Raw genomic sequence first — 26,104 nt, forward strand, 5'->3', positions numbered from 1 at the left:
GCAGAGACATACTATGTAAGTCATTGAGCAATGCTTTTCTGCCATAAGGGAGTTTGAGTCCAAGAAATCAGGTCCTCCCTCCTCCTAGCCCAAGAGCTTTTTCTGACTGGCTGTGTTGCTTTCCATGATCAGAGGAGACAAAAATGAAGCATCTTTTTTCCTTCCTAAGCTCACCAGACAAACCAGAAGAGTCCATTTTCAGAAGATTTTAAAAAAGCTTTACCAATACCCACACAAATATTTCTCGTAGCTTCAAAACTTAAACATAGGACTCTTATCCTGAACCCTTTTCCTGTTCTGAAGGGAACAAATTTATCCTGTTGTTTAGAAAACCAGAGACACAAGAGCCCTCCACTCCCTTATCTACCACCCCTTACCTCTCTCCCACGACCCAGCAATTCCCAGACACCAGGAAAAGCAGAAGTACCATCCCTCAACAATGCAGGCTACCTTCCTTGCTGGCCAGTTTCTCCAGTCTAGTTCAGGGGCTATATAGCACTAGGTTTTCTGAAATGGAACTGCAGGCAAGATGCTCTGTGGAAATGGCTAAGGAAGCAAGAGAGACCAAGTTTGGTAGTTGGAGACCTTGGGAAGTACCTGACTCATTCTATTCTGTTTTATTGTTTTGTTTTGTTTTGTTTTCAGAGACAGGGTCTCACTATGTTGCCTGGGCTAGTCTTGAGCTCCTGGGCTCAGGCAATTCTCCCCGTTCAGCTACAGGCAGGTGCCACCATGCCTGGCTTCCCTCCTTTCTTGATGATAGATCCCTAGTCCAGACAATTTTAGATGGAAAATCTGAGATACTCAGTTTTAGTTTTACGTGTGTGTGTGTATACATGTTTATACATTTATGTATATATATATATTTCCTATCGCTCAAAAGCTCATGTGTGACCAGCTGCAGGCGCTCACACCTATTATCCCGACACTTTGAGAAGCAGGAGAAATGCTTGAGGCCAGGAGTTTGAGACCAGCCTGGGCAACATGGTGAGACCCCATCTCTACAAAAAATATTTTTAAAATTAGCCAAGCACACACTTGTGAACCCAGCTACTTGGAAGACTGAGGCAGGAGGACTGCTTGAGCCTGGGAGGTTGAGGCTGCAGTGAGCCGTGTTTGGACCACTGCACTCCAGCATGGGTGATGGAGCGAGACCCTGTCTCAAAGATAAAACAAAACAAAAGCTCATGTGGAGCCAGAAGCACTCAGCCTGTGCCTGGAAGTAGAGGTAGCGTACCAGGGACTAAGCATCTACAGCAGAGGGTGCTCAAGAGCCCAGTCCAGGGTCTTAGAACATCCTGGAAAAGAGGGTGGGCCTGACAGACAGGAGTTCAACAAACTCCCTGAACCAGAGAGACTACCACTATTTCAAAGACCCTCAGAAGGAAGAAAAATACTTAATGGGGAAAAAAAGAATGGCGGGGAGTCTTGCTCTGTGTGTGTGTGTGTGCACGCCCTTTTAGGGATGGGGTCTTGCTATGCTGCCTAGGCTGGTCTCAAGCCGTGGCCTCCCAAAGTGCTGGGATTAAAGGCATGAGCTCCCATACCTGGCCAGAGGGTTGCTCTTTGAAATATATTTTCTAAGAAGCTTGAACTATTGTTTTTCAATGACCTTCAAGAAACTGACACTGACTCTTTTTTTTGAGATGGAGTCTTGCTGTGTTGCCCAGGCTGGAGTGCAGTAGTACAATGTTGGCTCAAGGCAACTTCCACCTCCTGGGTTCAAGCAATTCTCCTGCCTCAGCCTCCCAGGTAGCTGGGATTACAGGCGGCCGTCACCATACCCAGCTAATTTTTGTATTTTTAGTAGAGACAGGGTTTCACCATGTTGGCCAGGCTGGTCTCGAACTCCTGTCCTCAGGTATCTGCCTGCCTCAGCCTCCCAAAGTTCTAAAATTACAGGCATGAGCTACTGACTCTAATTCTTCTACATTAAGTCAGTTGTTCAGAACATATGGTTCATGTGGTTGTGCTGAATACCTTTTGATGAATTCGCTACTGAATTGGTATTGGAGAATACTTCCAATCTCCTCTTGGACACATCACCCCAGCCTCCCTCCAAGGATGTCTCTCTGGCAGGAAAGCTAACATGGAGTCCTCAGTAATCTGGTTTCCCCACCTGACTCCAGAGCAGAGGCCAGAAACAAAATTGCTCTGAAAACAGGCATAGAATTTTGCTGGATTTCCTGTCTCAACATCTCACTCACAGGGTAGAGGCCACCAATTCTGAGATAAAGTGGTATCTGAGCCATGCCTTTGAAATGGTCTCAAACAGCCCATGGAAGATAATTTGTCCTATTTTCTTTTTTTTTTTTTTTTTTTTTTTTTTTTTTTTTTTTTTTTGAGACGGAGTCTCGCTCTGTCTCCCAGGCTGGAGTGCAGTGGCCGGATCTCAGCTCACTGCAAGCTCCGCCTCCCGGGTTCCCGCCATTCTCCTGCCTCAGCCTCCCGAGTAGCTGGGACTACAGGCGCCCGCCACCTCGCCCGGCTAGTTTTTTGTATTTTTTTTTAGTAGAGACGGGGTTTCACCGTGTTCGCCAGGATGGTCTCGATCTCCCGACCTCGTGATCCGCCCGTCTCGGCCTCCCAAAGTGCTGGGATTACAGGCTTGAGCCACCGCGCCCGGCCAATTTGTCCTATTTTCTAAGCCCTAACAGAAACTAAAGTTACTCTGAGTGTAAATTTAGGGATATTGTACCATGAATTAACAGAGCAATAAAATCAGCCAAGGCAATATTTTTTTTCTTAAAAAATGTTGTCACCTCTCATTTAACCCTTACTACTAACCCTGCAGTGGTGGTGCATTATCATCATCCACATTGTGCAGAGGGAAACCCAAGCCCCAAAGCCATAAAGTGACTTAATGGTGGGGCTGAAGAGAGAAAACAGGCTTTGTGACTCTCACACAGTTCAGTGAAGGCAATTTGGGGACCATAATTTATTTCCAAAAAGGGTAGGTATGCTGCTCAACATAGTGGCACAAGATAAAACTTCTCCTTGACCTGGCCAGGCTATCTGTTCCCCATGAGTAATCCCTATGGAGGATGGAGATCCCATTCACAAGGAAATATGACAGACTGCCAGGCATGGGAGGGAGGCTAACGTGGGGACAGCACAGGGAAAGCACAGTGCCATGTTTCTTTCTTTCTTTGGAGTGCAGTGGCATGTTCATAGCTCACTGTAGCCCCAAACTCCTGGGCTCAAGGGATCCTCCTGCCTCAGCCTCCCAAAGTGCTAGGATTACAGGTGTGAGCCACCTCCACAGTGCCATGTTTCATGTAGCTCAAATTCAGGGTTGTTTTCTCCATGATCATTTGGGAGTCAGAGGCCAGGGATATAAAATGCCGCTTAGCCAACAGAGGGCTTGGAGGCAAAGACAAGATGGAGGTTTAGGGGAACTCTGGACCAAGGAAACTACTCCACTTTCCAGTGACCCAGACCTCACACACCCATGTACCTGGCTGCTTCCCTTGCTACTGTAACACAAAATTCCAGCACAACTATGAAAAAAGGATGGTTTTCCTAAGCCCTATCATGCCACAAAACACAGAGAGAGCACTATTTAACCCTTTGCTTATAAAAATTAGCCTACTGCCTGCTTCCTACTTTTAGCTTTGGATGACATCTTGGTAGTCCACAAGTTCCGTGGCAATTCAGTCCACATGTCAGCAACATTTGTCAGCAGCAGAAGCAACTCTAAGGAGGTAAGCAAGGCACATGGAGAAGAGACTAAGCTTTGAAATTAGATATACGTGGGTTCAGATCAGGCTTTGCCACTCATTAGCTAATGATCTAAGCTCTCACCTCAATTTTCCTCAACTGCAAAAACAGGGAGAACTATCTACCTCATAATTTCTTTTGGAAGTTATAAATGTGCTGGCACAGGTATATATCTACATAACCCTATCTCACGGCAGGAACTCTGCAGAACCCCATTTGTACCCTTCACTCTATGTGGCAGATATATGGGGTAGGTGCAAGATGGATTCCACCCTTCTAGTGTGCCTTCCTGTAATTCAGAAGCTAATTGGCTAAAAGCTGTATTTCTAAGACTTTCTTTAGGTTCAGCCAATCACATGCACTTTTGTGAGATTAACAAGCTTCCTGCTATTCCTGAGCACAGTCACAGAAGTCTTTGGTTTTTCTGCCACAGTGTTAGCAGAGGCCCCACACCTGGTTTCCAGCTTTGCTGATGCTGACAGACAGGTGTGGACCAGAGCTGAGGGGCACTGGACTTCTGGACCGGTGGCTTCCTGATTATAGAAGAGGGAGGATGCTCTGTGGTGTGTCTTAACCTAGAGCCTGCTTCTCTTTCTTCCCTCATTGATTCCATAATCCACAATGTGCACCTCTGGCTTATGGAATCTCTTCTTCCTGAAACTAGCTACAGTGGGTTCTCCTCTGCGCAACTGAACTCTGACCAATACACTCTGGAGCTGTATTATACATTTTAACTAGAACAAATAAAAATGTCTCTTGTAAGGGATTGATTGGAGAGAAAAACTTCTTATTTATGAAACCTCAGATACTGGTCCAAACTATGCCCAGACAGGATGAAATGCCCTGAATCTGTTACATGGAGTGTCTGGGGTGAGACTTCCCTGGGATAAAATATCCATGGTCCCCCTGACACCTGTACCCTCCTTCATCAGTTGCACTGAACTGTCCCCTGGTTTTATGAGGTGGAATGGGACTAGCTCACATGAGGCCAGCACTACAGACCCAGGAGGGCCTGGGGGGAAAAATAGCAAAGGTTTTCTGAGCTTTTATTTCCAGCCAGAGACTTTCACTTTTTCCAATCCACACTGCGCCTGCAGAGAGCCAGTCTTGTTATCTGATGGGCTATGTGCCAGGGGCTATTGTGCACAGGCCCACAGGCTGGAGCAGGAAAGGGAAGTCTCCCCAAACCAATGGCTATCAGAGGAACCAAATGGAAAAACCAGGAGTTGGCAGAACTGCTCCAGGGCATTTTCAGTTTTGTTTTTAATCTTCATTTCAGAAACTGGGAGCCAATGAGATACACAACAGCAGTTGAGAGCAACTGAGACAGGGAGCTGAACAGGATAGGATACTGGACCATAAACTCACTAAAGGTTACATACTTACCAGCAGTGATAGCAATGAGCCAGACAGCAAAAAGCACAGTGCTATGCAAAACAGCTCATTCTGTAGGTCTCAGAAGGCTGCCTAGGCAGGGGTCACAGGCTTTCTTGGAACACCCTTCCCTGGTATTCCAGCCTGAACTTGCTCTAGCCTCACTGGGCCATCTATGCCAACAGGCCCATCTCAGCACCAACTGAAGCAAAGGAGCACAGTAGCAGTTCCACTGTTGAGAGGCCCACAGCTTCCCATGAAGGCATTTTACACAGAAGGAGAAGAGCCGGGTTTAAGCTGCCAGCTATCCTCATTCCTCCCAGTGCACGCTAGCTCTCTACCAGCCTCCTTAACCCAAAGAAGCAGAGTCAAAGATAAACTCTCACTCTAGGATATGGTAGGTTCTTTTGCTTTGTACTCTGACTTAAAGCTGAATGACAGGCTTTCAGATTCTAGCCCTTCTCACAGAAGAACCCTAATCAGGAAGCTGATGCAGTCAGGAAGTTGTCTCTGCAGGGAGTTCTCGGGCTTTGGGTCAATGTTAATGTGCAGGTCATTGCAAGTATAAAGAGATAGCTTTTTTGGCCACCAACTATTTTGTAAACTCCTCTCTCTTCAGGGACAGATGAGATGGGGAGAGTAATCAAATCTTTTTTTCTTTCTCAATAGAAAATCTTAACTAATATTCACCCATATGCTCACAGTGGACCACACTCTGTAGAACACAGTAGTGGGTAGAATTTCCATAAGACCTTAAGAACATCTTCTGTTTCAACTTTCAAAATGCCCATTTTATTTTGGAGCCGCTACCACCATCAAAGTTTCTGATCTCATCTAGCATCATAGAACTTATAGCAAGGAGGGAAAAAAACCTTTGGAGATGAAAGAAGCTAACCATTTTGTTTTCAAGTGTATGGTCACTACCCCTGCAGTCCTGGTTTCTACCCTTTCAAATCTGTACTAGGACTGGAAGCTGGTCCTGCGCACTGCTCTCTTTTTACTGCCCAGTTGTCGCTATAAGCCACCCTCATCCTTTCAACATTCTTTCTTGTCCTCTGCCTGAATTTTCCCTCCTCGTCTCTCAGAGGCAGAGGGCTCCTCTCTTCCTTGCGAAAGCATTATAAACCGTCTACCTGGACTTGATTCATCTCCTTGATTCATCTCCTTGAGCAGGAGTCAGCTCCCCCAGGGTCTCCTCTTCATCACCTTTAACCCCTTCTTTTCAGCTGTCTTTATCCCTCCCTTCATACACTTCCTCATATCTCTAGCCTAAAAACATCCTGGGCTGGGCATGATGGCTCATACCTATAATCTCGGCACTTTGGGAGGCTGAGGTAGGAGGATCGCTTGAGACCAGGAATTCGAGACCAGGCTGGGCAACATAATGAGAACTCATCTCTACAAAAAAATTAGCCAGGTGTGGTGGCAAGCGCCTGTGGTCCCAGCTATTTGAGAGGCTGAGGCAAGAGGACTGGAGGTTGAGGCTGCAGTGAGCCATGATGGCACCACTGCACTCCAGCCTGGGTGACAGAGAGATGGGGTTCTGCCATGTTGCCTAGGCTGGTTTCGAACCCCTGGGCTCAAGCAGTCCACCCACCTTGGCCTCCCAAAGTGCTGGGATTACAGGCATGCACCACCGCAACTGGCAGGCCCACCATTTCACTACCAAACTCCTAAAAAACATGATTGCCTCCACTCAGGGGTTGGAGTATGGCTTGCCTCACTATGGGACCAAGTGGCAAGATAAGGACAAAGACAGAGTGAGAACTGAGGCAAAGGCACTTAACAAGATGAACTTAGACCATACAGGAGTCAGAATGCAGCAGGAACAAGTCCTTTTTTTTTTGAGACGGAGTCTCACTCTGTTGCCCAAGCTGTAGCGCAGTGGCACAATCTCAGCTCACTGGAACTTCCACCTCCCAGGTTCAAGTGATTGTCCCACCTCAGCCTCCCAAGTAGCTGGGATTACAGATGCGCACAACCACACCTGGATAATTTTTATTTATTTATTTTTTTTGAGACAGAGCAAGAGTCTATCCAGGCTAGAGTGCAGTGGCACGATCTTGGCTCACTGCAACCTCTGCCTCCTAGGTTCAAGCAATTCTCCTGCCTCAGTGGCCCAAGTAGCTGGAATTACAGGCGCCTGCCATCATACCTGGCTAATTTTTGTACTTTTAGTAAAGACAGGGTTTCACCATGTTGCATAGGCTGGTCTCGAACTCCCGTTCTCAGGTGATTTGCCCGCCTTGGCCTCCCAGTGTTGGGATTATAGACATGAGCCACTGCACCCTGCCGACAAGTCCTTTAGTTGAGGCTTGGTTACATGGCTTAAGGGCACTACCCAATGTATCAAGGAAAAATATTGCTTGAGCTTCAAAGGTAGGTAGAATTTCCATAGGCCAAGGTATGAGAGAGGATATCTTCAGGTAGGGAAATTCCACCTGCTTGCCTGGTGATCTCCCCACAGGGAGATTAACTCTTTTGGATTAACTCATTACTTAGTAGGGGGTTTTTTTGTTTGTTTCTGTTTTGTTTGTTTAGCATGAACTAGTTTAACAGACTAAATGGCCTGAAAAAAACCTGGAATTCAAGGTGTGCATATTATGATGGAAAAAACAAATGGTAAACATGATACCTGGCTTCACATATTTGAAAAACTGTCATATGAAAGATTTTATCTGTGTTTATTTGCTGCTCAAGAGAGCAGTACTAGAATCAGTAGGTAAAGTGAGAGAAAGCTGATTTTCAATCCAAAATAAGGAAGAATTTCAAATAAATAAACAAGTCTGGAATTTGACTGGGCTACCCTGCGCTTCCCCATTAATGCAAATGCTGCAGTGTGAACTGAGTAGCCCGCTTGCTGCACAATCACTAAATATTCACATGTATGTAAATGATGATGGGAAGGAGGCAGCAGAGGAACCCGGTGGAAGGCTGAATTGCTAAGGCTTACTAACCAAGGACTTCTTTGACCCCACTTCTACTGCTAGGACTTTTCCAAGTCTCTCATGCTAGACCTTGACTCCTGTCTCGGTTTCCCTTCCAGAAAGTCTTATCTGTACCAGCACACAGCAAGCACTCAGACATTTGTGAATGAAAAGAACAGGTTTCTGTCTCTTACCCTTGGTCTGTCCTTACCAACCTGGCTGGTTCTGTGTAAGGCCTTCTCCCCACACTCCTAATTTGCTTTCCTACTTCTCTGGTTACTCCTTTTCTTTGTCCTTCACAGACTCATCCTCTTCTAACTGGCCACTAAGTGTTGGGTTCCGAAGGCTCAATCATGGACCCTCTTTTCTTCTCATTCTATAGTCTCTGCTTAGGCACTCTCCCCTGGGCCCATGGTTTCAACATAACAATTTCCAATATTTTTTCACTAGCCCTGATTTTCTCCCCTCTGAGCTAGAGACCCATATATCTAACTGCCTCTCTGATATCTCCTGTTGGCTATATCAGAGGCACTTCAATACCAACATGTCTAAAACATTAAGTCTGCCTCTTCCCATCACCTGGAACCACACTCTCTTTCAATATTCCTGTCTTAGTGAAAGGCGATGCCATTTATTCATCTCCACAAAGCAGTAATTTACCTCCCTCTCTCTCAATATCTGCAAATTATTTTTCTTCCTTCCTTTCTCTTTTTTTTTTTTGAGATGGAGTTTTGCTCTTGTTGCCCAGGCTGGAGTGCAGTGGTACCATCTCAGCTCACTGCAACCTCTGCCTCCCGGGTTCAAACAATTCTCCTGCCTCAGCCTCCCTAGTAGATGGGATTACAGGCGCATGCCACCACGCCCAGCTAATTTTTGTATTTTTCGTAGAGAGGGGGTTTCACCATGTTGGCCAGGCTGGTTTCAAAGTCCTAACCTCAGGTGATCCACTCATCTCGGCCTCCCAAAGTGCTGGGATTACAGACGTGAGCCACCACACCCCGCCTCATTTTTTTTTTAAATGAGATTGGGTCTCACTATGTTGCCTAGGCTGAGCTCAAACTCCTGGAATCAAGCTATCCTCCCACCTTAGCCTCCTGAAAACACCTGCAAATTCAATCCAATACTATAGTAATTCTTAAGCCTTTTGGTCTTAGAACCCCTTTGCACCTTAAAACTGAGGGCACTTCACTTTTATTTATGTGAGATGTATCAACTGATATTTACTGTATTTGAAATTAAAACTCAGAAACTTTAAAAACATTTTCTCAGGAGAAACCAGTGGAGGAAAAAATAAATGTTAAGAATACAATCATATACAAGCACACATGCCCTTAAGCCAGTACAGTGATGACATCACCTCAGGCACATGACCTCTGGAAAACTCCACTGTACACTTGTGAGATAACTGTCATGTCTCAGCATGATTATGAAAATAATTTTGAGGGCCAGGCTTGGTGGCTCATGCCCGTAATCCCAGCACTTTCGGAGGCTGAAGCATGTGCATCATGAGGTCAAGAGGTCAAGACCATCCTGGCCAATGTGGTGAAACCCCATCTCTACTAAAAATACAAAAATTAGCTGGGCATGGTGGTGCATGCCTGTAGTCCCAGCTACTTGGGAGGCTGAGGCAAAAGAATCGCTTGAACCTGGGAGGTGAAGGTTGCAGTGAGCTGAGATTGTGCCACTGCACTTCAGCCTGGTGACAGAGCAAGACGGTCTCAAAAAAAAAAAAAAAGAAAGAAAAAGAAAATAATTTTGAACTCACAGGGTCAAAGGACCCAAGGGACTCCCCAGGATTCCCAGAACACACTTTGAGAACCACCAAAACAAAACGCCATGTTCTGTCGGTTTTACCTCTAAAAGTTCACCTGTTCCTTCCCTCTCTCTACTTCACCAGCCTACTCCAAGCCCCAGTTTTCTCTACCTGGACCACTGCATTAGCCTAATGCAGTTCCCTGGTATTCATTCTTGCCCCGTCCAATCTGTTATCCACACTGCAGCCAGATCAATCTTTTCAAAATACAAATATGAACATGTAACACCACCCACTCCTCTTCACTTAAGAACCCTAAAGTAGCTTTTCACTGCTTTCCATGCAATGATCAGAATCTTAATCAGGGTCCACAAGGCTCTGCCTCCCTCCCCAGCTTCATCCTGCTCTCCCCTTCCCCTTGCTCCCAGCTCTCCAGCTATCCAGACTTCTTTCCATTTCTCAGACATACCACACTTCCTCTTGCCATCAGGCCTCTGCTCTTGTAACATCCCCTGTCTGGAACGCTCTTCCCTTGCATCCCTTTTGCCTAACTCCCAAATCTCATTCATGCCTAAGGCATTCCTGGCCCCAAGATCAGGATCAGGTCCCATCCCTTAGTTATAGTCCACCATTTCTTTCTTTCTTTTCTTTTTTTCTTTTTTTTTTTTTTTAAGACAGAGTTTCACTCACTCTGTCACCCAGGCTGGAGTACAGTGTGCAATCTCCACTCACTGCAGCCTCGATCTCCCAGGCTCAAGTGATCCTCCTGCCTCAGTCCCCTGAGTAGCTAGGAGTAGAGGCACTCACCACCATGCCCAGCTAATTTTTGCATTTTTAGTAGTGACAGGGTTTTACTGTGTTGGCCAGGCTGGTCTCAAACTCCTGGCCTCAAGCAATCCACCTACCTTGGCCTCCCCAAGTGCTGGGGTTATAGGCGTGAGCCACCATACCCAGCCCATTTCTTAGTTATAGCCCACTTGCAGCACCACACACCTTTCAGTCACAGTTTGTAATTATACATTAATGGCATCATAACAAGTAAATGTCAGTCTTTCCATGGATTGCAAAGGCCACAGGGACAGGGCCTGTGTCTTTTTTGCTTCCCATATTTCTGGCACATAGTAGATATTCTGGTAATTACTTTTTTTTGGAGACAGGGTCTCGCTCTGTTGCCCAGGCTGGAGTACAATGGCACATTCATGGCTCACTGAAACCTCTGCCTCCCAGGCTCAAGTGATCCTCCCACCTCAGCTACCCAAGTACCTGGGACTACAAACACGCACCACCACAGTTGGCTAATTTTTGTATTTTTTGTAGAGAAGGGGTTTTGCCATGTTGCCCAAGCTAGTCTCAAACTCCTGAGGCTCAAGCAATCCACCCATCTCAGCCTCCCAAAGTGCTGGGATCACAGGCATGAGCCACCATACCCAGCCAGTAATTATCTTTTGAATGAATGAACAAAAATGTAGAATGATGGAAGAGAGATAAGACAACATGATAGTTGGGGCGTGGTGGCTCACGCCTGTAATCCCAGCACTTTGGAGGCCAAGGCAGGCAATCATCTGAGGTCAGGAGTCTGAGACCAGCCTGGTAAACATGGCGAAATCCCATCTCTACTAAAAACACAAAAATTAGCTGGGAATGATGGTGCACACCTGTAATAGGCTGAGGCAGAAGAACTGCTTGAGCACATGAAGCAGGGGTTGCAGTGAGCCAAGATGGCATCAAGGCACTCCAGCCTGGGTGACAGAGTGAGACTGTCTCGAAGAAAAAAAAGACAACATGATAAATATTATAATGGTGATGGGTATCAGGGGCAAACATTTTCAGTGGCTTCCCACTGCCTACCAAAAAAGCCTAAGTGCAGTTGAGAGTCCCTTAGAAAACACCCAGGCATCCTTTTTCTTGGCCTTCTCTACTCCTCCTCCAAATGTATCAGCCAGCCTGGACCTGAAGTATAGTGAGCTCTCCACAGACGTAGTTTAAAAGCCCTTTCTCCCGTTGTCTCCTATGGAAATCCTCCATAATCTTTCAAGGTCCAGCTGGGACAGCTCCCCTCAGAATGCATATTCCAGATCATTCCAGTTAGAAATCATCTCTCCCATTTCTTGGCTCTATGGAAAGGCTCACAGGTTCCATCCATTCTCTTGCCACATCTACCTTACCCCACACACACTCCAAAGTCCCTGGGGTTCTTGGAACCCACCAAGTTCTTTTGTGATCAGCCTGGCAGGTGCTCCTTACTATGCCTGAGATATCTATCTCTACTTGATGTTCAGTAAATGTTCCTTGGAGTGTCAGCTCTGGTGTTGCCTGTTCTGTGAAAGCCCTTCTCTCCCAGGCTGAATCTGCTCCAGCCACCCTTGCTCTTCCACATGCTTCGCTGCAGCATTCATCTCAGCCCAATGGCTGGTACTTAATGCTTTGCTGAATGAAGGAAGGATCTAGGTATGCTAAGAGGCTGTGTTGCCCATTTTCCAGATAAACAGGAACTACTTCACAGAAATCTCGTTCCTCAGCATTCTCAGCCAGGAAAATAATTTCTATATATAGCTCCCAATAACATGGAGGAAGGGTCCAGTGGCTGAGTATTTAGCCCCTGCCTCCATGCACATATCATAGGTTCTTGCTTGGGGGCAGGAGACCCAGTTACTGCCCCATCAATCCTTACTGATTACAAGGGACCATGCTGCCCGCCTCCATCCCCTCAATCTCCACAAGGACTATGGAAAAGAGGCCAAACTGGCAGAGCTTCCCAGGCTCTGAGGCACCCAGATTCCAGGGCCAGAGATGCTCTGGCTAGGCTCTCCTTGCTAGGGTACTAGCTCTCCCTCCTCAACCAACACATCCCCCAATTATCTACAGAAATATGAAATGCATATACAGACTTTCAGCCTGGCAATACTTAGTACCAGTACTTGCCTGGATTCTAGAAGTTACTCAATAAGGCAAAGTCAGTACCTCGGCAACATATTTTTCCTGCAACTCCCTCATAAGGCATATTGCAAACAGACAAACTCAGAAACAGTGCTTAGATCTCTCAAGCTCAGCTCAGGATTTTCAGAGGACAGTTCAATTTGAAGCAATCCTACCTATATGGATAAGGCAAAGCTGGCTTTCTAGCAGCAGCAGGGGTCTCCACAACATTAAGGCAGCAGGCTCAACACGATGTTTGATAAGGCCAGATTTCCCTTTTGATACAAGTTTCACAATTCAAGAAATGGGCTTTCTCCCCAGACTCTCAAAAGTGGGATCCACAGGAATCCTGGATTAACTAGTAATAATTCACAGGCCTGATTTAGATTCCTGTCCTGGGAAGGACTAGTAGCAGCCACAGAGCTTTCTGACTAGTTAGCAGAGGGTTTTATATACAGTTGGCCCTCCATAGCTGCAGGTTCTGCATCTGTGGATTCAACCAACCATAGATTGAGAATATGTGGAAAATTATAAAAAAAAATAACAATAGCAAAAAAAATACAAATAAAAATTTAGCATAAGAACTATTTACATAATATTTACATCATATTAGGTATTATAAATAACCAGAGATGATTTAAACTATAAGGGAGGATGTGGGTAAATTATATGCAAATACTACACTATTTTATTTCAGGGACTTGAGCATCCACAAATCTTGGCATCCACAGGAGTCCTGGAACCAATCTCCTACAAATACAGATAAATGACTGTACTATGTCAACAGTCTCCTTTCCTTCCCAGACAACTAAGCTTGACTCTCTCAAAAGTTTCATTGGTCAGCATCTTCCCTGAAGTATAAAGACTTCTCGGGAATCATAAGCAAGAGGTTTAAGGTTAAAATTCAAACTTAGACCTGACTCCTAACTTTATAAGTCTCTATTCTTCACAAGAATGGTCAAAAGTGAGTGTAACACAGCTGGAAGTCTTCAAGTAGATGTCTGAGGCGATCATTTTTTCAGGAATGTTTTAAAGGAATTTAATCACACTACTACATCACTATATTTTAAGTTCCTTGAGAGTCAGGATACCATCCCAGTTATTTCTTTGCCCTTCCTCTCTAAATAAAGGCATAGAGGATTACTCCACACGGAGTAATAGTCAATAAATATTTGATGATTATTTAATTAACAAATACTTGTTGCTTTTTTAAAATGTGGGCAGATAAAATAGAGGGCGAGAAAAAAGGGGTGAAATACTCACTGACGGAGAGGTGCCTGCTTCTGGGCTCGGGGGGCTGGTAGATAGTATTTATATCCCCTGCAGACTGGGAAGCCTTGATCCGCACCTGTCTGGACACCCCAGAGTGGGGAGAGGAACTGTTCTGTAAAAGAAGAGGGAAAAGGCCAAGCTAAATCTTTACACAGTCAGGCCTATCAAGGCCTTCTCACCCTTTTCCTAAGGACTCCCTGCACGCTCAGCCACCTTCATGCTTTTAATACATGAGTTACCCAGCTTTCCCCCAAATCTGACTCCTCTATTTGTCTCCGCAAACCACTATTTGCTCAATGTAGTTTTACAACTTCAATGATATATGAGCGCTGAGACCTAGCGCCCCAGTTTAACAGGTGATGATCCAGACATGGAGGAATAACAGGCATTCCTGTAATAATCTGCAAAACAAAAGAGAGCTGTAAATACCCTCTCATAAAATTCTTCAGAGAGTTTAGGAAGAGTAGCAGAAAATTATTTCTGCAGAAGAGGGAGTCAGAATAGAAAATGAATGATGGCAACTTGCCTCCCCAACAAAATTCTGGTTGCTATATATGTATGTAATCTTATTGGTTGATTGACTGACACAGAGTCTTGCTATGTTGCCCAGGCTGGACTCAAAACTCCTGGGCTCAAGGGATCCTCCCACCTCAGCCTCCAGGTTAGCTGAGACTATAGGTACATGCTACCATGCCCAGCTTATATATGTATGTTTAAAAGTAGCTCAATATGCTTCTTTTTCCCAACCATAATCACTACCTGAACATTAAGAAGATTCCAGAGGCCAGGCGCGGTGGCTCAAGCCTGTAATCCCATCACTCTGGGAGGCCGAGATGGGCAGATCACGAGGTCAGAGATCGAGACCATGCTGGCTAACACGGTGAAACCCCGTCTCTACTAAAAAATACAAAAAATTAGCCAGGCGAGGTGGCGGGCACCTGTAGTCCCAGCTACTTGGGAGGCTGAGGCAGGAGAATGGCGTGAACCCGGGAGGCGGAGCTTGCAGTGAGCTGAGATCTGGCCACTGCACTCCAGCCTGGGCGACAGAGCGAGACCCCGTATCAAAAAAAAAAAAAGAAGATTCCAGGGTTTACATGTAAATCATCTCAGGATCATGTTCAATTGAGAAAAGCTATCATAAGTACCATTCTGCCAGACAGAGGTCAAGGGCCTGAGACGAGGGTCAGCAATCCTCCCAGCACCCACTCACTCTTTCCACCCGGCCCAGTCCAGCCACCACAGAGAAAACTAAGCAACAAAGGGGGGCCTTTGCACCGAGAAAGCTTAAAACTAAACCCTGGAGGTAATCAAGTGATGTCAGGATGTGATTACAAATAAGCAGGGCACTGGTGAGAGCGGGGGTGAGAGCTCAGGATTTAAACAAGTTGGTTCAAAGTTTCTACTTGCTCCTCTATCTCCTCTACCTCCCCCTAACAAAAAAAGTCTGATCTAAACAAACTCTATATCCTGTCCTCCAGGAAAAAGGTTTCCCGCTCTCAGGGGAGAGTTCAGCTGCCAAGCAACCTCCCGTAGTCCCCTTGCCAGACTTATCACATGCAGGTTGTCTTGAAAAACTGCCTTGCTCTAACGGGAAGTCAGAACCAAGGGGAAGTGAATGTTCTTGCTGAAGCCTCCAATGTGCAATAGCTCTCTGCTAAGGGTCAAAAAGGAAACAACAGTCAAAGCCACATACTGGGGAGGCAGGCAAGTGAAGGGCAAGGGAGGGCCACAGCCTTGCACTCAAAGAAGAGGTGAATGATGAGCACCCTGCCACCTGCCTGAATGCAGGGCCTTACACATAGTGGGAATTCAATAAATCATGGCAACGTGAATTTGAAATGTGTACCAAAGGACATACAATCTAAACCCTCAATTAGAAAATTTTTTTTTTTTTTGAGACGAAGTCTGGCTCTGTCGTCCAGGCTGGAGTGCAGTGGCCAGATCTCAGCTCACTGCAAGCTCCGCCTCCCGGGTTTACGCCATTCTCCTGCCTCAGCCTCCCGAGTAGCTGGGACTCCAGGCGCCCGCCACCTCGCCTGGCTAGTTTTTTGTAGTTTTTAGTAGAGACGGGGTTTCACCATGTTAGCCAGGATGGTCTCGATCTCCTTACCTCGTGATTCGCCCGTCTCGGCCTCCCAAAGTGCTGGGATTACAGGCTTGAGCCACCGCGCCCGGCCCTCAATTAGAAAATTTAAAAGCTAGGCCGGGAGTGGCTCATGCCTGTAAATCCCAGCACTTTGGAAGGCCGAGGCAGGTGGATCATGAGGTCAGGAGATGGAGACCATCCTGGCTAGCACAGTGGAACCCTGTCTCTAATAAAAATACAAAAAATTAGCCGGGCGTGGTGGCGGGCGCCTGTAGTCCCAGCTACTCGGGAGGCTGAGGCAGGAGAATGGTGTGAACCTGGGAGGCAGAGCTTGCAGTGAGCCGAGATCGCGCCACCGCACTCCAGCCCGGGCAACAGAGCAAGACTCTGTCTCAAAAAATGAAAATAAAAATAAAATAAATAAAAAATCTAAAAGCTGAATTTCAATGGCCAGCACAAGCATAGATTTGTAAAATAAAAGGCTTGAGGTTGTGGCAACAGGTTAGAAAGCAGGTGAAGAGAATCAGTGAAGGTCTCAAAGCAGAGCTTCTCACACGTTAATGTACATATGAATCACCTGCAATCTTGTTAAAGTGCAGATTCTGATTCGGTAGGTCTGGGGTGGAGCTCAGAGCCTGCATTTCTAACCAGGTTCCAGGTGATGCTGACACTGCTGTTACATGGTCGACACTTCGAGTAGCCAGGTCTTAGAAGTGAGTCATGCCTCAACTGCAGGTAATGGTTCTCAACCCTAGCTGCCCACAAGAATTGCCTGAGGAGCTTTTTTTTTTGGGACGGAGTCTTGCTCTGTCACCCAGGCTGGAGTGCCGTGGCGCGATCTGGCTCACTGCAAGCTCTGCCTCCCAGGTTCACACCATTCTCCTGTCTCAGCCTCCCAAGTAGCAGGGACTAGAGGCGCCCGCCACCACGCCCGGCTAATTTTTTGTATTTTTATTAGAGACAGAACCTGCCTCCCGGGTTCAAATGATTCTCCTGCCCCAGCCTCCTGATTACAGGTGTGCACCACCATGCATGCCCGGCTAATTTTTTTTTTTTGAGACGTAGTTTCACCCTTGCTGCCCAGGCTAGGAGTGCAATGGCACCATCTCGGCTCACCGCAACCTCTGCCTCCCGGGTTCAAGTGATTTTCCTGCCTCAACCTCCCTGTAGCTGGGATTACAGGCATGTGCCACCACGCCCAGCTAGTTTTTTGCATTTTTAGTAGAGATGGGTTTTCTCCATGTTGGTCAGGCTGGTCTTGAACTCCTGACCTCAGGTGATCCGCCCACCTCGGCCTCCCAAGGTGCTGGGATTATAGGGGAGAGCGACTGTGCCCAGCCGCCTGTGGAGCTTTTGACACCTCAGACCAACAGAACCTCTGGACATAAGAGTCCAAGCACTGATACTTTGTAATACTCAGCCAAATTTTGAAAACCTCAATTTAAGGGGGCAAAGGGAATGGTATAGTAAATAAAAATAAGGTTGCTGAAAGGGTTTAGGACACCTTGAATAAGACTCAGAAGTGGGAAAGAGAGGAAGGAGGAAGGTGGGACTATGCCTGAGAATATATAGAGTGACAGGAGAGCCCACAGGTATGAACTGTGTAGCTAGCAGAACATTCTAAAGACAACAAATAGAAGACAGTGACCATTCCATGAAAACCTCACTAAAGGACTCTGGGTAGAAGTGTGCTGTGGCTAACACAAACAATATGAAAAATTACCAGGAAACCACGTGTATCAAGACTTCAGTGACTGGAAGATAGGAAAAAGTCTACCCACAAATTATCTCAATAAAAGATTTGGCAAGTGGATTCAACGATGCAGGGAGGAGGTAAAGTGGGGAGAGAGCTTGCTTTAGTTTGTTACATGGGAACGTAAGATAAGAAATGGCACACTGGATCACCAAGAGCATCCTGTCCAGTCCTCTGTTTTAATGGTGGTACCAAGAGATATTTGCATGGAAGACCATGATAGTTATGATAGCTGTGAAAGCATCTGAGGTGATTTAATTAAATTTACAGCTTTGCCATCCATGAATTTATTAAAGCCCTTTTAAAAATCTGCTTTGAAGCTATACAATTTCAGAATAATAGATGCCACATATATCATCTTTTTTCTTTTTGAGACAGGGTTTTGCTCAATCATCCAGGTTGGAGTGCAGTGATGCAATCATAGCTCATTGCAGCCTGGAATTCCTTGGCTCAAGTGATCCTCCTGCCTCAGCCTCCCAGGTAGCTGGAATTACAGGCATTTGCCACCACGACTGATTTTAAAACTTGTGTAGATATGGGGGTCTTGCTATGTTACCCAGCCTGGCTTATCACTTGTTATACAAATGATTTCTTTTTTGTTCTAAGATAATGCTCAACACTCAAGAAGTTCATCCAAATTGAGATTAGGTGAATAAATCTGTGTCTTCATTATCCATGCTCTTAAATGCACTAAAGACTCTGATTATACATGCTTAGGCTGTCTGTCCTGACTAAAGAGTTCTAAACCTTTTTTTTTTTTTTTGAGACGGAGTTTCGCTCATCGCCCAGGTTGGAGTGCAATGGCACAATCTCAGCTCACTGCAACCTCCGCCTCCCAGGTTCAAGCAATTCTCCTGCCTCAGTCTCCGGAGTAGCTGGGATTGCAGGCATATGCCACCACGCTCAGCTAGTTTCGTATTTTTAGTACAGACAGGGTTTCACCATGTTGGTCAGGCCAGTATCAAATTCCTGACCTCAAGTGATCCACCCACCTCAGCCTCCCAAAGTGCTGGGATTACCGGCGTGAGCCACCGTGTCCAGCCAAGAGTTCTAAACTTTTACACTATTCATATATGAAAGTGACTCCAACTCCTTGAAAACTTTGTCTTCTGGACATTTTCTAGCTCAGTTATCTTCGAAGCTGCGGGGAATAGAATGATACAACAACTCACAAGTTCTCCTCATGGACAATATTATACTTTCTGCTTGGCTTCTAATTTTTTCCAACTGTGGAGGAACCCGGATGAGGTTTCCTAAGGACTACAATAATTCTAAGATCCCTCTTCTGGGGCCGTTGGTGATGAAGACCAGGTAATATTTTATCCTGGAGCAGTGTACTTAAGGTATGATCTTTAGGCTGGTGCCAGTCCTTATACTGTGGTATACTGCTCGTCCTGCTCTTCCACCATGTAAGTAAAGAAATGGAGAGGGCCCTCTGAAAAACTTTAGAGCAATGTGGCAGAGTGATTTTATGTCTATTGAATCTACTAATGAAAACTGTAGCCTTATATATACCTCTAGTTTATTTTTCTATTTCACTTCTCCGTTTTTGTATTTAAAAAATGAACTGGTACGGCCGGGCGCAGTGGCTCATGTCTGTAATCCCGGTACTTTGGGAGGCCAAGGCAGGCAGATCACAAGGTCAGGAGTTCAAGACCAGCCTGGCCAACATAGTGAAACCCTGTCTCTACTAAAAATACAAAAATTAGCCAGGTGTGGTGGCGTGTGCCTGTAATCCCAGCTACCCAGGAGGCTGAGGCAGGAGAATCACTGGAACCTGGGAGCCGGAGGTTGCAGTGAGCCGAGATCGCACCACTGCACTCCAGCCTGGGCAACAGAGTGAGACTCCATCTCAAAAAAAAAAAAAAAAAGTCCATGACAGATTGGAAATGAAAAGAACAAAACTGGTATTTCACCACAGATAGTTAGAGAAGCACTGTTCTAGAGGTGAGGATTCCTGAGCACACAGCAATTTTAGATCATGATTCTTCCATTTATTAAGAAACCTAAAGTCTAGGTGAGGAAGTTCTGGAGAAAAGATTTCATCACCAACATTACCATTGTTACTCTTAAAAGTAAATGTTTATTTATTTTATTTTATTTTTTATTTGTTTCTGAGACAGAGTCTCGCTCTGTCACCCAGGCTGGAGAGCAGTGGTGTGATCTCGGCTCACTGCCGGCTCCTCCTCCAGGGTTCACACCATTCTCCTGCCTCAGCCTCCCCAGCAACTGGGACTACAGGCACCCGCCTCCATGCCTGGCTAATTTTTGTATTTTTAGTAGAGACAGGGTTTCACCGTGTTAGCCAGGATGATCTCCATCTCCTGACCTCATGATCCACCCGCCTCGGCCTCCCAAAGTGCTGGAATTACAGGCGTAAGCCACCACGCCCGGCCAAATGTAATGTTTATAAATGCAAAAAACAGGAGCAGTTTCAGTATCCCAACAGTAGCAAAAATGGTTATTTAATTAAATTATGGTATATCCACTCAAGTGAAACACGCATCCTTACAAATTATAATTACAACATAGAAAAATGTTCATCACAGGCTGGGTGTAGTGCCTCACACTTGTAATCCCAGCACTTTGCAAGTCTAAGGTGGTTGGATCATTTGAGCTCAGGAATTCCAGATCAGCCTGGGCAACATAGTGAGACCCCATCTCTACAAAAAAATTTTTAAATGGCCAGGCACTGTGGCTCACGCCTGTAATCCCAGCACTTTGGGAGGCCGAGGTGGGTGGATCACCTGAGGTCAGGAATTTGAGACCAGTCTGACCAACATGGTGAAACCCTGTCTCTACTAAAACTACAAAAATTAGCCAGGCATGGTGGCAGGCACCTGTAACCCCAGCTACTCGAGAGGCTGAGGCAGGAGAATCACTTGAACCCAGGAGGCGGAGGTTGCAGCGAGCTAAGATCACACCATTGCATTCCAGCCTGGGCAACAAGAGCAAAACTCTGTCTCAAAAATGAAGAAAAGAAATGGTCAGCATGCACAGCATTCCACCTAAACTTTGTCCTAGTCACTACACCCATAGTTATGCTGCCATGTTGGCTGTCCACATAAAGAAAAGGAAATGGTGCCAAGAAACCTTCAGAAACATGCATCTGAAGAAAACTGGTAGAGGAATCAGTAATTGGAAGACAGATACAGATTGCAAGCATTCTTGTGAAATGCAGGCCTCCAGGAATCCTTCAGGAGAGGAAACTGTGCGTAAGTGATAATTCCCCATTTCTGACACCCCACAGACCGCCTGCCATTGGGTAAAGCAGAAGCTGATAAATTATAAGAGGCTCCCAACCCATGGCTTTTTCCACTGAACAAAAGGAAAAGTTTGTTTCCTACAAGTGTCCCAAAGGAAAGGCAAGGAGTTGTGGGAGTTGGGTTTATAAAGCATAACAGTCTCAAATCCTTGACAGTCTTTCTAATTGGCTCTGCCAAACAAATCAAATTTCTCTTGTTGGGGTCAAAATCTAATTGAAAAAACATAAATTTAGAGCACAAGAATTTTATTCTTTATCATAAAGTATTTTCCTTCCTCCCTCATCATAAGTCAAATAACCTTTAGATGCAATGTTAACACTGACAATCTGGCTATTCGGTGAAATCAAATGCAGAATGCTCACTGGCTGCTGACAAGTGGGCTGTGCTGTGCTTATGCTCTCAATTTGGCAGTGGCTGAGGAATGAAAACGTCTATCAAGGGGGCAAGACAAGTTCCTTAAGGAAAGCAAGCTTTGTCTTCAGCTGCCAGACCATGACAGGGGCTACTTACATGGTTTCTGTCCTGGGACAACAGCAATATCCTAAGGCTTTTCATGCTTGAGCTTCTATCCAAAATGTCAATTGCTTTATCAAGATCATCTTGGTTTTTCAGCAGGATGGAGAGCTGTGATACAAGACACAGAAAAGGGAAATAATATAAAACAGAAGTTTATCTCAATGTTTCACTCTGCAGAAATAAAAAATAAAAATAGGCCGGGCGCGGTGGCTCAAGCCTGTAATCCCAGCACTTTGGGAGGCCGAGACGGGCGGATCACGAGGTCAGGAGATCGAGACCATCCTGGCTAACACGGTGAAACCCCGTCTCTAATAAAAAATACAAAAAAAAAAACTAGCCGGGCGAGGTGGCGGGTGCCTGTAGTCCCAGCTACTCGGGAGGCTGAGGCAGGAGAATGGCGTGAACCCAGGAGGCGGAGCTTGCAGTGAGCCGAGATCTGGCCATTGCACTCCAGCCTGGGTGACACAGCAAGACTCCGTCTCAAAAAAAATAAATAAATAAATAAAAAATAAAAAATAAAAAATAAAAATAAGTTGAGAGGAAAACAATCTAATTGGATACTATGGGGTCTTAAAAGATCTAGTTGAAACCATAGAGATTTTTCTCTCTAAATGTACAATTTAAAAATTTGTAGTACCTTTACATAGTTGTGCAACCATCATCATAATCCAATTTTAAAACATTTCCAAAACTCCAACAGGATCTCGTGCCCATTTATGGTCACTCCTCCTTCCCACCTCCAGCCCCAGGCAACCACTAGTCTACTTTCTATCTCTACTGATTTGCCTTCTCTGGACATTTCATTCCATTTAGACACATACAATTCATACATAAAAGATTCAATCTTTTGCATCTAGCTTCTTTCACTTAATGTTTTTTAGTTCATCCATGTTGTAGCATATCTCAGTACCCTGTTGTGAGATACTTTCTGAAAAGAGTTTCCTCTCCAAAAATACCATTTACTTCAAAGCATCAAATTGCAAACAGTTATAGCCCCCATATTCTTTTCCAAATTAAGTAGGATCATGTCCCACTCTATCTCCAATTGTGCTGACATTAATAGAACAAGCAGAGAAGGAACAGGAGGGGTAGAGGGATGGTCAGAGGATGAAAATTATTATACAAATAAAAACACAAATTCAGAGTGCAGAGCATGATTTAATATCTTTCTGTTTAAGGGCGAAGTCAGTGACCAGAACCTGAAAACTACCTCCTCCATTTTCACAGAGCTTTTCCCCCTTTGCTCGGCACTTCTCTCTCCTGTCGCCATATGAAGGATGTGTTTGCTTTCCCTTCCGTCATGACTGTAAGTTTCCTGAGGCCTCCCCGGCCATGCTGAACTGTGAGTCAATTAAACCTCTTTCCTTTATAAATTACCTAGTCTTGGGCAGTTTTTTACAGCAGGGTGAGAACAGACTAATATACTCATACGTTCCAGTGAAGTATTAAATAGAAGGTCCCTGAGGGTACAAATAAGTCTCACTCACTGCAAAAAGTGGAGCATGTTATGAATACTTGGTATTAAGAGATTCATAAGATGCAAAGGTATGCCTTGCCTAGGACCTAGCAAATGTCAGATCTTATTCTTATTCTTATTATTTTTTGGAGACAGAGTTTCACTGTGTCGCCCAGGCTGGAGTGCAGCGGCACAATCTCAACTCGCTGTTGGGCCGGGCGCGGTGGCTCACGCCTGTAATCCCAGCACTTTGGGAGGCCGAGGCGGGCGGATCACAAGGTCAGGAGATCGAGACCATGGTGAAACCCCGTCTCTACTAAAAATAGAAAAAATTAGCCGGGCACAGTGGCGGGCGCCTGTAGTCCCAGCTAATCGGGAGGCTGAGGCCGGAGAATGGCGTGAACCCGGGAGTCGGAGCTTGCAGTGAGCCGAGATTGTGCCACTGCACTCTAGCCTGGGCGACAGAGCGAGACTCCGTCTCAAAAAAAAAAAAACAAAAAAAAACAAATCAACTCGCTGCAACGTCCACCTCCTGGGTTCAAGCGATTCTCCTGCCTTAGCCTCCAGAGTAGCTGGGTCACAGGTATGCACCACCACTCCCCACTAATTTTTTTTTTTTTTTTTTTTTTCAGTAGAGACTGGGTTTTATCATATTGGTCAGGTTGGTCTTGAACTCCTGACCTCAAGTAATCTGCCCGCCTCAGCCTACCAAAGTGCTGTGATTACAGGAGTGAGCCACCATGCCTGGCCAGATTTTATACATGTATGGTAAACACAAAATCAAGCAAAAGTCCAATTAACTTACACAGTTCCCAATTTATAATACAAGATTTTTTTTTTTTTTTTTTGGGGACAGTATCTCCCTCTGTTGCCCAGGCTGGAGTGCAGGTGCACGATCTCGGTTCACAGCAACCTCCGCCTCCCAGGCTAAAGTGATCCTCCTGCCTCAGCCACCACGCCTGACTAATTTTTGTATTTTTTGTAGAGATGAGGTTTCACCATGTTGTCCAGGCTGGTCTTGAACTCCTGAGCTCAAAGATCTGCCCGCCTCTGCCTCCCAAAGTGCTGGCATTACAGGCATGAACCACCGCACCTGGCCAAAAACAGTACATATTTAAAATAAAATCTCAAAACTACTTATGGAATGGGAGAATGTTCTGCAAATCATATTATATTGCAAAAGAATTTCTTCCTGGGTGACATTCAAAGTGGGAATAAATAAGAATGGTTGGGAAAGGCCAGGCGCGGTGGCTCAAGCCTGTAATCCCAGCACTTTGGGAGGCCGAGACGGGCGGATCACAAGGTCAGGAGATCGAGACCATCCTGGCTAACACGGTGAAACCCCGTCTCTACCAAAAAATACAAAAAAATAGCCGGGCGAGGTGGCGGGCGCCTGTAGTCCCAGCTACTCGGGAGGCTGAGGCAGGAGAATGGCGCAAACCCGGGAGGCGGAGCTTGCAGTGAGCTGAGATCCAGCCACTGCACTCCAGCCTGGGCGACAGAGCCAGACTCCGTCTCAAAAAAAAAAAAAAAAAAAAAAAAAAAATCAACTCGCTGCAACGTCCACCTCCTGGGTTCAAGCGATTCTCCTGCCTTAGCCTCCAGAGTAGCTGGGTCACAGGTATGCACCACCACTCCCCACTAATTTTTTTTTTTTTTTTTTTTTTTTTCAGTAGAGACTGGGTTTTATCATATTGGTCAGGTTGGTCTTGAACTCCTGACCTCAAGTAATCTGCCCGCCTCAGCCTACCAAAGTGCTGTGATTACAGGAGTGAGCCACCATGCCTGGCCAGATTTTATACATGTATGGTAAACACAAAATCAAGCAAAAGTCCAATTAACTTACACAGTTCCCAATTTATAATACAAGATTTTTTTTTTTTTTTTGAGACAGTATCTCCCTCTGTTGCCCAGGCTGGAGTGCAGGTGCACGATCTCGGTTCACAGCAACCTCCGCCTCCCAGGCTAAAGTGATCCTCCTGCCTCAGCCACCACGCCTGACTAATTTTTGTATTTTTTGTAGAGATGAGGTTTCACCATGTTGTCCAGGCTGGTCTTGAACTCCTGAGCTCAAAGATCTGCCCGCCTCTGCCTCCCAAAGTGCTGGCATTACAGGCATGAACCACCGCACCTGGCCAAAAACAGTACATATTTAAAATAAAATCTCAAAACTACTTATGGAATGGGAGAATGTTCTGCAAATCATATTATATTGCAAAAGAATTTCTTCCTGGGTGACATTCAAAGTGGGAATAAATAAGAATGGTTGGGAAAGGCCAGGCGCGGTGGCTCAAGCCTGTAATCCCAGCACTTTGGGAGGCCGAGACGGGCGGATCACGAGGTCAGGAGATCGAGACCATCCTGGCTAACACGGTGAAACCCCGTCTCTACCAAAAAATACAAAAAAATAGCCGGGCGAGGTGGCGGGCGCCTGTAGTCCCAGCTACTCGGGAGGCTGAGGCAGGAGAATGGCGCAAACCCGGGAGGCGGAGCTTGCAGTGAGCTGAGATCCAGCCACTGCACTCCAGCCTGGGCGACAGAGCCAGACTCCGTCTCAAAAAAAAAAAAAAAAAAAAAAAAGGAATGGTTGGGAAGGGAGTTAAATAACAATGAATGGTTGGGAAGGCAGTTAAATTAAAAAAAAAAAAAGTAAGCTAGGGATAGTGGCTCACACCTGTAATCCTAGGAGGCTGAGGCAGGAGAATCACTTGAGGCCAGGAGTTTAAGACCAGCCTGGGCAAAATAGTGAGACCCCCCCCCCATCTCTACAAATTTTTTTTAATTAGCTCAGTGTGGTGGCATGTGCTTATAGTCCCAGTTACTGGGGAAATTGAGGTGGGGGGATCACTTGAACCCAGGATGCCGAGGCTGCAGTGAGCCATGATTGCACACTGCACTCTGGTCTGGGCAACAAAGTGAAACCCTGTCTCAAACCAAAACCAAAAACAAAACCCACAGTGACATATCACGGTGACATACACCCACTAGGATGGCTATTAAAAAAAAGAAAATAACAAATGTTGGTAAGGATGGTGGAGAAACTGTAGCCCTCACTGATATGGTTT

General features: G+C 45.7%; 1 protein-coding gene across 4 annotated transcripts in view; it reads right to left on the bottom strand.

Annotated features, from left to right (window-relative positions):
- MAP3K3 (mitogen-activated protein kinase kinase kinase 3) overlaps nucleotides 1-26,104 on the bottom strand; it is a 77,542-nt gene that overhangs the window by 15,923 nt on the left and 35,515 nt on the right. For all 4 annotated transcript variants that reach the window (XM_050764956.1, XM_050764954.1, XM_050764957.1 and 1 more), the window contains 2 exons: nucleotides 21,578-21,691; nucleotides 13,954-14,074 (listed from right to left, as the gene is read on the bottom strand). In XM_050764956.1, coding sequence (XP_050620913.1) covers nucleotides 13,954-14,074; nucleotides 21,578-21,691 — 235 coding nt within the window. The remainder of the gene's footprint in view (nucleotides 1-13,953; nucleotides 14,075-21,577; nucleotides 21,692-26,104) is intronic.

The sequence above is a fragment of the Macaca thibetana genome, chromosome 16 (assembly GCF_024542745.1).
Source record: "Macaca thibetana thibetana isolate TM-01 chromosome 16, ASM2454274v1, whole genome shotgun sequence".
In the NCBI taxonomy this organism is placed as follows: domain Eukaryota; kingdom Metazoa; phylum Chordata; class Mammalia; order Primates; family Cercopithecidae; genus Macaca; species Macaca thibetana.